Source organism: Pelodiscus sinensis, chromosome 7 (genome assembly GCF_049634645.1).
Source record: "Pelodiscus sinensis isolate JC-2024 chromosome 7, ASM4963464v1, whole genome shotgun sequence".
NCBI lineage: Eukaryota > Metazoa > Chordata > Testudines > Trionychidae > Pelodiscus > Pelodiscus sinensis.
The window spans coordinates 72,866,153-72,878,329 of record NC_134717.1 but is presented as its reverse complement, the minus strand read 5'-3'; the positions used below and the strand labels follow the sequence as shown (position 1 = coordinate 72,878,329).

Genomic DNA, 12,177 nt, shown 5'->3' with positions numbered 1-12,177 from the left:
AGTTCCCCAAATTATTGATGGGTCTGTCCCTTCTGCTCAGTTGAAGCGAAGGTGAGCTTGGAAATGTCTACACACGAATTCCCCTCTCCTGCTGCTGCTGCTCCCTGGGAACCCTACGCTAGATGCTGGGAGAGGGAGGGAGACGGCATTAGAAGCAGGTGCGCCGAGTGGGAAAAAACGAGGCTATTTGGTGCAAGGTTGTGGCTCATTAGTTCAGTGTCCTATTCAGCCCCGGAGATTTGCAGGACTACGCCCAGCTAGTTTCGCATCACAGCTGGTTCCGAGTTAAATACCTCGGGGTCAGCTCCTGCCGAATTTACTCCCACTGATTGCACTGGCGTTTACTGTAATGCCAGCAAGCTTTGACCCTTTGGATGGGAGGTGGTTGGACGCGTTGTTCCTTCGGGTTCACCTCCAATTTTTGCGCTGTTTCCGCGTCTGGGACCTTTGATACGCTGAGACCTGCACCTGGCTCGGGGAAGTGTTTGGAAATTCATTAAGAGAAGCAGAATGTTTATTTGCTGGGCTTCTCAGCCGTGCCCGCTCGCTCCTGGCGTCACGTTGCTGCCCGGCGGTTCCACGCTGCACTTCTCTAGGCTTTCTCCTAATGCCCAAATAAAGCAATTCTGGTTAAAATATTGAAAAAAGAGGCTCGAGGGCTGGATGAAATAAGTAAAGAAAAAGGCCTGGCGAGAGAGCTGCATAGATCTCGCCTGGCCCAATCTCAGGGGCTGAAGAACTGAGTTTCTCGAAAACTGGAGCTCTGAACCCACCAAGCAAAGTTTCATTGCGCTAGACACCTACTCTTTTGACGGGGGGCAATTATTAGCTGGTCAGCTCAAAGGCAGAGCAATCAAGAGTTGAACAGCGCTTCGAGTCTCGTGAAGTTTGTTATAAAAGGGGAGCGGCGGTCACTGGGCCCGGCCGTCTGTAAGCGCTGATTCTGTTTGACTTGCCACATGAAAGTGCCTTGATTGGGCCCAAACAGTTGCAGGGGATGGAACGGTTTTAATTGAACCTGCTGTAAACAGGCAAATCATGGGGCTCCTTTATCTGGCCGTGGGCAGCTCTGAGACCCAGGACTCGAGGAAAGCCTCCCTCCTCCCAACCAAAAGCGATCTAAATCCAAATGAAAGTCAAGTATATTGGAGCGCGGGGTGTGTTTGGCAGGATACAGGAGGATCGAATTTCGCCCGTTCTTGCTAAATACAGACAGTATCTAGAAGCAGTATCTAGAGAACCACTGGAAAACTAAAAGTTGGCGCGGCTAACCCTTCTACAGCTTCCCTGCAGTTGTACCTAGAAGGGGGACACATTCAACCCGATAACCGAGAGGAACCATGATTTATTACCGTGTGACTACGGTGTTTTAATGTTAGTTGCCTTAAACTTGCCCGGATGGTACAGAAGTGCAGTAGAGTTCTCTGAAACTGTTCAAGTATCCATTAATAAGGGGGGTTGTTTTTCAGTCTTTACTATTCAATAAATCCTTCTAATGTTTATTTTAACTCGAAATTCCCTGGCAAACCTTCTGTGTATACGCAGGTCTGCAAGGATAGTTATTTGCATGGAAATATAAAAATACAGGGTCCCATCCTTCCGTCTCGGGACAACCAAAACTCATTGTGCGTCCAGTTCTGTAACCCGGAGCCAAGCAGAAATCCCTTGGGATTTCACTGAGCTCTTTGGAGAGGCGACAGGACCAAGGGTCGCTGTTTGCATTGTAAGCTGCGGTTTCTAATTTCGCCTTATTATTCAGATCCCGCAGTTTTCTAGCACTACTGTCCTTCATACATCTGAGGAATGTATGAAGGAATCGCTGGGAGCTAGGGGGACCTCAGGTCTCTGTTATAAAACGAACGAGTGGAAAGATGTTTTTCTGGTGGTTTTATTTGTTGGAGAGTTTATAGAGGGATCCGGGTGCTTTCTGTTTTGTTTGTAGGGGAAAGGAAAGCTTGGATCTAGACGAACAAATGAAACCTCATTGTGAAGGAACGCGAATGATTTTTCTTTTTATTCCAGAGTTTGAACAGATCATTAAATTCGCCCTCTACAAGAAGCCGCTTTTGAGCTAGGACGCACATGGGTGCGGGGGAGGAGATACAAGTGGGAGAGATTAATGCCATTTTTGAAGGTTAAGGCCACGGGGACAGTGTTTTGATGACGGGCTTGTCTTCTCAGTCGCGCTGTATTTTCCATGTAAATTTGGTCTTTGGCTGCTGAGGTAGTTTTCAGAAATTTTGGGCAAGTGCTGCTTTCCACGTGGGTTAAAAATGACCTTCCCATTACTTTAGAACACACACACACACAGAGAAAAACATCTCTCGCCTTTTTACGCAGCTCATTACAGAAAGATAAAAGACAGATAAATGAGATATGTCTCTAGGGTGCACAAGCTCAGCATTGCACACTTAAAACGTCTTGGTGAGAGCCCGTAGTGCCTTAAACCCTTCCCGGGTAAGTGTACTAGTTACGTGAGATAACGAATAAAGAACAGTATTCATTCCTGGGAAATCTCACCTTTGTTACCTCTGGTTGGGGGGGTAACAATGCAGATCTTAGGCTCACTTCTGCGTTGTATCCGAATTTTTGTTTCGCGATTACTTAAGGTACCTCTTAGCTGTAGGTCATGCCCATGCAATAGAGCAGTGGTATTAATTTCGTTGTGTCGAACTGCGATTATCATTCGAAACGGCAGCTCTTAGCAGATCCTATATCTGGACGAATTTCATTTGAATTTCCCTGGTTAGTAGCAGGGAGTTTAAAAGACGTGGTGTTCTGATTGCATTGGTCACGAGTATTTGTTGCATAATTTTTATTTGATCGAATGTGTTTAATTTTTCCTTAAAATAAAAACGGTGCAGCTTGTCATAAAATTATATATAATTATGGTCTGCAATCATAAATAAGAAAAATCGCATAGAAGATCATTGCTTTCTGATCTATGTTTATAATAATATTAAAACCACTGGCATTTATAAAAGAAAACCGATATGACATACTAATGAAGACAGCCTAAGTACTGCATATCATTGATAAAAATTAATTGGCTAGCATGAAAATAAAGCAAATATTAATATATCGGAAATAGGCTATTTAAGAGTACTTTAAAATACTATATATACACACAAGAGTTATATAAATATTAAAAATAATTCTTAATGATAGTAATTGAAACAATTAATCTTCGTACAATGTAAATGCAGACAATGTCAATCATAACTTTCATTAGCGCTTATATAATACACTTATTAATAAATAATATTTATATTTTAAAGGGAAACGAAACTTGGCTTTTCTAATTTGTGCTCTTGCTGTTAAACTACTGAGAAACTATCACTGCGTAAACATTTTGACAAATTACTTTTTTTATTCCTTAATAAGAGACGTGCCGAAGTCAGAAAAGGGCGATTTCTCCAATTCTTACATATTATTGAGATCACTGAAGTTTTATTATTGATTTGGACCGGAACAGACTCGGGCCTGGAAAGTCGCATGTTGGCGTAGCTATGAAATCACAGCTTTTTTTAAAGTAGCATTTAGCGATCGTTTCTACCGAAATGTGCTATTTCTAGTTATAAAATCCCCGGCCAGTTTCCCCCCTATGCATTTGTTGTGTGCAAAATCGTATTTGCACCAGTTCCAGCTGTACAATGGAACTGTTCCAGTTGTACAGTACAAATCCACAGTTCCTGTTCCAGGAAATCTAAGTCAGCAGCACATTTCTTAATAATAAAATCCTCAAAAGGCGGAAAGTAGAAGATTGGGACAGCGTTTGCTGAGAAATCGCCTTCATGAAAACGATCTGTTTCAAGATTTGACGACTTTTAGGGGCTTTAGGTCTTTTTAAAATCTTTGGGGTACAAATTAGACTAACCACCCCCTGCAACAATCAAACAAAACCAAGCCCCCCCCATAAGTAAATAGCCTTAAATGCTCGAACAACCAACCAACCAGCGCGTCAGCAGCCAGTTTCTATAGTTGGACAAAGCCAAAGGAGAAGGGTCACCTTTCTACCCAGCATTTTAGCCAGGTCTAAACCGCCCTTTAGTTTTGGTCTTTAGGGCTAAATAAGCAGATTCACTGCGCGCCGAAGGTGTTGTCACCGCCTGTTTCTATTCCGCGTGACTGCTGGATGAAAAGTCTGTGCTCGTCTATGACATTTAAAGGCTCAGTGAATACACTTGACTAGAACATCCTGCCACTGAACTTGTCCCTCCTGGCCTGCTAGGAGTGAACAGAGGCTGGAGCCAAACTTGCTCCATGAATCTGTTCCCACCGGAGCTGTGCGCTGTGCGCGGGGCAGTTTCAACAGTGCAGAGGACGAGTTGCCCGAGGGGAGGGAACTCGAAGGGCTGTATTAATTCCACAGTCGCGTGCGGTGCGTGTTGTTCCGTCTCACCGCGAAACCTGGCAGCCGCGTGAGTGAGCGCTTAGTAATGCGGGGATCGCAGCGTGCCAGGGAACACCGGGCCAGCCCTGGAAGCGGGGCTCTCGGGCTGTCAGGCTCCTCTCTCCCCAATCAGGAGGGAAAGGTAGAAAAACACGATTCCCCCCTCCCCCCCTTTACATCTCTCGCAATGCGCCGCTTCTGCAAACCCAGTGCCAGCAGGAGGGCTCGCTTCCCGCAGAGCGGTGCTCGCTGTGACGCCCTCCAGTCATTAGCACGGGGGTGGAAGATAACCCAGAGCAGCCCTAGCTGCGCCTCCCCAGTGAGGTGCCCCGGGCAGGAGGGGGCTTTGTGGGGGTGGGTGTTGGCGGGGCTCTGGCCGTGGGAAGGGAGAAGCCCGGGAAGGGCCACGCAGGTCCCATCACCGGGGGCCCCCGCTGCACTGATTCGCTGGAGGGGCTGGCGACCCCGGGCAGCAACCCAGGGACTGCGCGCGGTGGCCGGCCGGCTCCTCGCCTGGTGTTTCCCGCAGCGGCCCGCGCGGTGGCGCTGTGTGTAGCAGCCTCGGGGCTGGTCCGCGTGCGGCGCTGAGCGCGGGGCCTGGGTGCTCCCGGGCTCTCAGCGTGGAGCCCCTGCGGCCGCGCGCTGCTGCAGAGCTGGAGCAGCGAGAGAAGCTCGGGGCGGAGAGCTTGGACGTGCGGCTGCTGTAACGCGCGGCTGCAGCCTCTCTCCACCTCTGGCTGCCCTCCGCTCTCGGGGGGGGGGGGGCTCAGCTGCAAACCCTTGGGGGGTCAAGAAGTAAAAGGGGAGGGGGGGCGTCCTTCTGGTCCAGAGGGCGCCTTGCTACAGGCCGCTCCACCACGCCCTCGTTTCTTTCCTGCGTTCAGTCCCCTCCAGGCAAGCTGAGCCCAGCTGGAGCCAGCCCCATTCCCAAGCCCAGCCTAGCACTGGAGCGCCTGTCCCGCATCAACTCTGCCTCGGCCCCGTCTGCCCCAGGCGACTTACCTTGATCATCCCTCTTCTCGCTTCTTTCCTCTCCCTGCCCGTCTCATCCTCCTCCACCCGCACGGTCCCTTCCCCTTGTCCCAGCGCGCCCCGCCTGTCACTCCCCCGATCTCCCACTCCTTGCCAGTTTCCCTCACCTCTTGTCCCGGCCGTCATGTCCCACCTCCCACACCCGAGCGTACAAGTCCCCAAATTGGCTCCAGATTGAGACGAAGGCGCGAGAGGGAGCGCCCCACGGCTCCAGAGATGCGGCCAGCTTTGTTTCCCTGAACTTGCGTGCTTTGCATTTTTGCCTTAGCTCGTGCCAGCAACGACTGAGTTTTAAGCACAATCGTTCTCGCGCGCTCTGTGGCTTTTTTTTTGTTTTTGCTGCTCTCCTTTGTTCTCTAGCGAGCACCGGCCGGCTGACCCCTGCCAAGGGTTTAGCCAAAGCCTGCAGCCTGCCGTCACCCCAGGGGATTACAATGGAGCCACCCCGGACCCCCTCTCCGCTCAGCCCCGAGGGCTCTGCGGAGCGACCTTCTAGGCGCTCCGAGGATGAGCCGTGACTGTGCAAGACCAGCCGTCGCTGGCTTCGCGGCCTCCCTTTGCGGGTGGAGGTTTGGGCCTCTCCGGGCCTTTCCTCTCTGCTGAATTAGCCACCGAGAAAGAATCTAACTGCTCCGCTTCCGCCCCAGCAGCAGCCGGTGCATTTCAAGCGGGGGTTGGCTCCCCTTCTTATTCTGCGCTGCCCCTTTGGCCCGGGGGATGCAGCACAGGCCTTGGCTTCCGTTACCAAGCGGCGGAGTAAACAGAAAACGCGATGCCCGCTGCTTCTCCAGGCAGGGCTGCGCCCTGTTGCTTGCAGCCTGGCCGGCGTTAGGACTTGGGAGTTCAGAGCACCCACGAGAAGCCGTGGGGAGATAGAGGCACAAGGCAGGGTCAGGGCAGCAGGGGCCTGCCTCTACGAAGGAAGGAAAAACAGGCAAGGTGAGGAAAGAGATCCTGGAGGAGAGAGAAAAGCAGGAAATCAGCTTGACTAGGCATCATTGGTCATCGACTGCGGCGGGGGCGGAGATGATTTGTGAAGAGCAGGAATATTTCCCACTATGACCCCACACGGGACAATATTTCAAATGTCGCAAACTCCGCGCAACTGAGCCCAGCAGACTGAGAGGAAGCCTAACTTTAGTGCAGGGAAATCTACAAAAATACCGCAGCCTTTCGCTCCTGGCGCTTTTGAAGGTTGGACAACGCTGGGACTTGAAATCGCTTGAAAGTGTGTTGGCTGGAAAAGTGAGAGTTAATTAAAAACAAACCTTTCCACCGAGGTTGTGTTCAGAAAATTCTTTGGCAGCACACCATGCGAGGGTTTCAAAAACTCAAATAACGAAGATTGTCACACACTAATAAGCGCATCCATTTTGCATTCGTCAGAATATGTCCAAGCAGAAATCCTTGGCATTTGAATTTGTTCTAAATGACGAAAAAGCAGAGGTTATTAATAAAAGAAGCCAGCTTGTTTTTATATTTTAAAAAATGCGGTGGTATGCAATCGCTTCCCCCCACCTCAGCTGAAATAAAGACAACGTGAAAATTTAGTACAGTACTGGAAAAAGCCATGTAATTTGAAACAGAAGGGCCTTTATTGGGAAATATTCTGTAAAAGAAAATTAAAAATCATGTATGGAAAAATCTCTCATAAATCGGGTTGAATAAAATAATACCTAAGAAACAAAACTTACTAACCAGCAGCATTTAAGTAACCTGGTTCCGTTTTGCGTATCTTTAATAATAATCCTCCCAGTTTCCGTGTCATAATTATTACCACTCAACAAGGAAAAGTGTAATGAATTTTATACGTAGAGAACAAGTTTTACAGCTCCAGATTTTCCATATAACGCACAGATATAAAACAAAGAAAAAAGAACCCCCCCCAAAAAGCAACAACAAAAAAGAAAATAACAGAAACTCATAAAAGAGGTGTAATGGATTCATTGAAAATAAAGCAACTGCAAAGCACATCTTTAAATGTATTTAATTGTATGCATTATTCAGCTGCCCCAACTGAGTGGTTTAATAATTTAGAATCAATAGTTTTCCTAAATCTTTATAAAATATTTACAAATAATAAAATATTAATCGATTAACAAGCCAGTTGTATTCTTTGTAGGAGCTATACTAACGTTCTGCAATCATGCTGTTGACACAAGTCTCTGATGTTAAGGAAAGGATCACTGACAAAATGTAAACGAAGATATTCAGACAGTGGTGTTTATAAAATAGCTCATTAATGAGCTTGGATTGACTCTGTCCATCCACATCATCAGATACAATAATAGTGACGAATCAGACAGGGAAGATCCTGGCTAACCCACTGGTATTTTTTCCAGAAGTACTGAAGTCCTAAGTCACCAAATCTAACTTTCTGGCCACTGATCCGAAGGAATTCGTAGTTCAACATCAAAGGTAAGATTATCATAATATTATTTAATTATTCAATAACTGGTAGAAAAGATGAACTTCGACGTGTAACCTGCCTCAGCATTTTATGCAGTTTTTTATAAGTTACACTAGCGTATTAAAAACAAGTTCCCTCTTCAAACTTCTAGGATTCTCCAGCCCCCCTCCATGACTGTACTCTTTCAAATACGAGACCTGGCTGACATATTTCAGCTACTTTGCATTAAACTCCTCCAAAGTCTGTATTTTTCAGAGACACTGCCTTTCGGTCCTCCTGCAGCAAACTGCCCGCCCGGGTCGTTGCTCCGGGTGGCTGGTGGAGAATTCTCGCCCCACGCCACCCTCCCTACCTTGTGCTGGCAGGAGCCTCTACTTCTGGGTCCTACAAAGTTCAACCGGAGCTACGACCTCCCGCCCCCAACCCTTCCATTTCTTCCTGGCCCGGGGGCAGAGATTACACCCTATGGAGGCGCCTGGTAGCCACGCGGCGAGAGATCGCTGTTCCTCCCCCTTCCCTACGTGGGGAGGGGACGCGTCCTTTGCCGAAGCGGTGGGAGCCGAGCAGCTGCTGCCTTTTCCGGGGAATCCTCCTGCTGCGCCGGGTTGAGAGCGGAGTTGATCGGGAGTGGAGCGAGTGACTCTCTTACCCTGGTCAGAGCTCCGCCGCGTCTCGCAGGCTCCCAGCCCCACTTCCTTGTACGGCCCAAAGCCCTTAGACACGACCACTCTGCAACCTATTAACATCGTCCGCGGGAGAGGGGGAGAAGCAGCAGCAGCCGCAGCCGCAGCCGCAGCAGCTCCGCTCCCACCACCAGGCTGCAAGCTCTGCGCAGCCCACATCCCAAAAGAAACCAACTGCCCGGCTGCTCCCTCAACGTGCTGCTCGTGGACTCCCGGCCGGGATTGCAAATATGGTGGCGGTGGGGCTGGGCGCTGCTGCGCGGGGCGCTTCTTTCCACCAGGTTAAGATCACAGGAGGTGGGCGCGATGCCACTGGTGCCGCCGCCGCTCCTTAGTCCTGTCTCCAAATAATGTCCCCCCCCCCCCCCAGGGATTACAACCTTGGTGGCGGGGTGGGAAGTTGCCGCTGCTTTTTCTGCCTTTTCTACCAAGCCGGGCGAGAGTGTCCCGGGCACGCGCCGGGAGGGAGGGCAGGAGCTGCTCCGGCTTCCCCTGCGGTGGGATCCTGGGGGCAAGGCGCTGCTGCTGCTTATTCGCCCCTGTCCTCAGGCACCGGCCGCAGTGGACGGGAGGTTGCCCGGCGCTGCTGCGGGTCGTTTCCGCTGCCCCCGCCGTTCGCCGGGCTCCTTTCCAGCCGCAGGGCTCCCCGGAAAGCCCCTTCCCCAAATGTCCCCCCCCCCGGAACGCGTTTCTTGCCCCCCCCTTTTTGACCCTCCGGCGCCACCGTAAAAGCAGGCCCGCTTAAGGGGGCTCGGCGGGCCGCTGTGCGAGTCGGCCGGGGCGTGCGCTGGGCCCGGGGTTCGCGCCAGCGAGCGGACGCCTCGGGGGGTGCAATTTCTTCGGTCCACCTTAAAGAGGAGCCGCGGCGGGGCGGCCCCCGGGCGGGGCAGGGGAGCTGGCGGCGGGCTCGGCGCGAGCGGGCTCCATCCCCTGCAGGCCCGGTACCCTGGGGGCTGCCGCCGGGGATGGGCGGGAGGGGCCGGGTGGCGGCTGCACCTTGCAGCCAGGGGGGGGGGTCGGTTCTCGCCGGCGCCCCCCGCCCCGGGCTGCACGTGCCGAGCGATGGGAGCGGACGCGGGGCGCGACTTGCAGCCCAGGCCGCGCCCGGCAGCAGGCAGCTCCCGCAGGCACCAGCCGGGCCCCTCTCCGCGCTGCCCGCTCGCCCCCCGCCCCTGGCTCGCAGCCCGGAACCGCGGACAGGCGGGCAAAGCGCCCGGCTCCGCCTCGCCCGGGCTGCCCTTCTCTCCCCCGCCTCCTTCCCCACCCCCGGCGCAGCGCCTGGCTCTCCCGTGCTCGCGCGGAGGGGGGGGGGGGCATGTCCCCATTATTTATTTATGGGTGTTTAATTTCCTGCCAGGCGGGTCTCCCTCCTTGCTTGCTTCCCCACCCCTCGGCAGGCAGCGGGGCTGGCTGGAGTAGCTTGGCTGGGGGGGTGGGGGGCGCAGGTGGGCTGCTCGTCTCTGCTCTCTACCTGAGCTGAGCTTACCCAGAGACTTCTATTTATTGGGGGGCGGGGGAGGGGAGGAAGGCAGGGGCGGGAGGTGGTTGCTATTTTGGATGCAGAGATCTGGGGACGAGAAAAGCACACGCGCGCGCAGACACACACACACACACACACACACACCAAGGACAACCCCAAAAAGGACTCACTTTGCCTTGATGACTCAACGCAACTAATAATCATTTCTCTCCTCTCGCTGTGGCGAGTCCCTCCTGCTCCTCCTGCTGCTGCTGCTGCTGCTGGCAGAGGAGGGAGCGATTGAAAGTGACACATCGGGGGCTGCCGCCTCTTCATCGCGATCACAAGCGCCCGCTTCCCGGCTCCTCCTGCCGCCGCTTCTCCTCCAGCTGCCCGGGAGAGCGGCCCCTTGACACGCGGCCTCCCTCCCTTGCGCCACCTCCTCTCTCCCCCGCGATCGATTTTTTTCTCTGCCGGAGGTGTGAGAAGCCGGGCCTCTCTCCCCTCCCCCCAGGAGCCCCCCGCCTCACTTCTTCCCCCGCCCTCCACTCATCACCCCGTTGGGGCAGGGGCTCTGACTCGTGACCGCCAGCAATGCCCTAGAAGACACCCTGACCCAGGACCTGAAACCTCGGGGCTCGAGGAGAAGGGGGACAGCTGGGGGGTGGGTGGGGGGGGGGAAGGAGAAAGTAGAAAGGAAGAAAACACGAACGTAAAAGAAGGAAACAAGAAAACTTTCCACCCTGGATTCTCTACTTTTGCTCCATGGACAGAGCCCAACTCAGCCAACTTACAGACAGGCTCTAAGCAGTAAGTACAGCAGGAGCGCGCCCACAAAGCCAGCGTGGGGGAGCGCACCAGGCGTTGTCGCGCGGAGCTAGCCAGTGGATTGTCACTTACACTGTGCTCGCACCATGACGGCAGTGCTAAGCAGGAGAGAGGCAGCAGTCCCGGGCCCTCTGGGTGCCTGTGTCCGGGCGGCCCTACCCATGACCCCGGCCTGCAGGGTTGGAGCACGCCGGGCGTGTGGGTCTCGGGGTTGGTTTTCACTGCGCGGGGTAGTCCAACCTACAACCCCGCTCCTGGGCACGGCGGGCGGGTTCCCCTCACTGATCTGCCTTGCGAGCGCTAAAGCTAGGGCGCAAGGCGTGGAGACGGGAGTGGCGGTCGCGGGGCTGGGGAGATTTTCGTGCGATTTTGAACCCGACTTTGATTTGGCTCCGCGTATCCAGGAACTGCGAGGGGGGTTTGCCCCGCGATGTGTTAGCGGCGCTGTGGCCAGAGGGGTGCGATCAAGTTGTCGCCTGTTATTTTGCAGACTTGCTCACTTTCATGCACGTTTGCTAACGTCTACCAGCTCCATGGGCAAGTACCCGAGAGCATTTGCAGATCTGGTTGGGATCCTTACGCAGGACGAATTTGTAGAGTGATATTCCGAAGCGAGAGGATGCTTCCGTATATTGCTGTATTAATTCACACTCGGATCCTCACCTTCCCTTCTGTCCGCGTGAACCGGGTTAACTCTGGCCAGGACTTAACACACCTGCCTTTTCCGGAGTTCCCAACTTTCTAAGCTGACCCTGGAGACGTGGAACGTGTAAATGGCTCCGGTAATAAATTAATTTCAATTGAACGAGCAACTCTGGGGAGCCTCTCTGTGCCTGTACTTGTTAATTGCCAGTTTTGCAATGTATTACAGCTACCTGGTTACCAAGCAGTTTAGGGCTTGCATTCTGCGGAGAATGGTTTTGACCCCGAAAGTCGGGTTTCGATTGCTTTATTTGGATGAAGTGATCGGCCAAAGATAGTATTCTCTGGTTATGCCCCCTTTACAAACCTCTGAAGTGTGTGCGTTTCTTTCTCTCTAGGTCCTTGCTCATTTTACTGTGATCTGCCAGTGGGAACTTTGTCGCCAAGTCAAAGTAGCATGGAGCGGAGAAGTGAGAGTCCCTGTCTAAGGGATAGTCCAGACAGAGGGAGCGGCAGTCCTGATGTCAAAGGTCCTCCCCCAGTGAAGGTGGCCAGACTCGAGCAGAATGGCAGTCCTATGGGAACCCGAGGGAGGCCCAATGGCTCTGTGACCAAATCAGTGGGAGGTAACCATCCAGTAGTATTAATGTATACATAACAGACTGGCAGCTGAATCACAATGGCATAGAGTCAGGGTTCATGTTGATTAAGTTTTCTGGCTGGTGTAGGA

At 52.6% G+C, this 12,177-nt stretch overlaps 1 protein-coding gene and 1 long non-coding RNA gene across 3 annotated transcripts in view; one reads left to right on the top strand and one right to left on the bottom strand.

Annotated features, from left to right (window-relative positions):
- Nucleotides 1-1,996: 1,996 nt before the first annotated feature.
- Nucleotides 1,997-10,297, bottom strand: LOC142830253 (uncharacterized). The gene is made up of 2 exons (XR_012905404.1): nucleotides 10,169-10,297; nucleotides 1,997-6,850 (listed from the first exon to the last, which is right to left on the bottom strand). It is a non-coding gene; the product is annotated as an uncharacterized LOC142830253 (long non-coding RNA).
- Nucleotides 8,989-12,177, top strand: part of SATB2 (SATB homeobox 2) — a 177,034-nt gene continuing 173,845 nt past the window's right edge. For both annotated transcript variants that reach the window (XM_006117927.4, XM_006117926.4), the window contains exons 1-2: nucleotides 8,989-10,787; nucleotides 11,846-12,073. In XM_006117927.4, coding sequence (XP_006117989.1) covers nucleotides 11,905-12,073 — 169 coding nt within the window. In that variant the 5' untranslated portion in view covers nucleotides 8,989-10,787; nucleotides 11,846-11,904. The remainder of the gene's footprint in view (nucleotides 10,788-11,845; nucleotides 12,074-12,177) is intronic.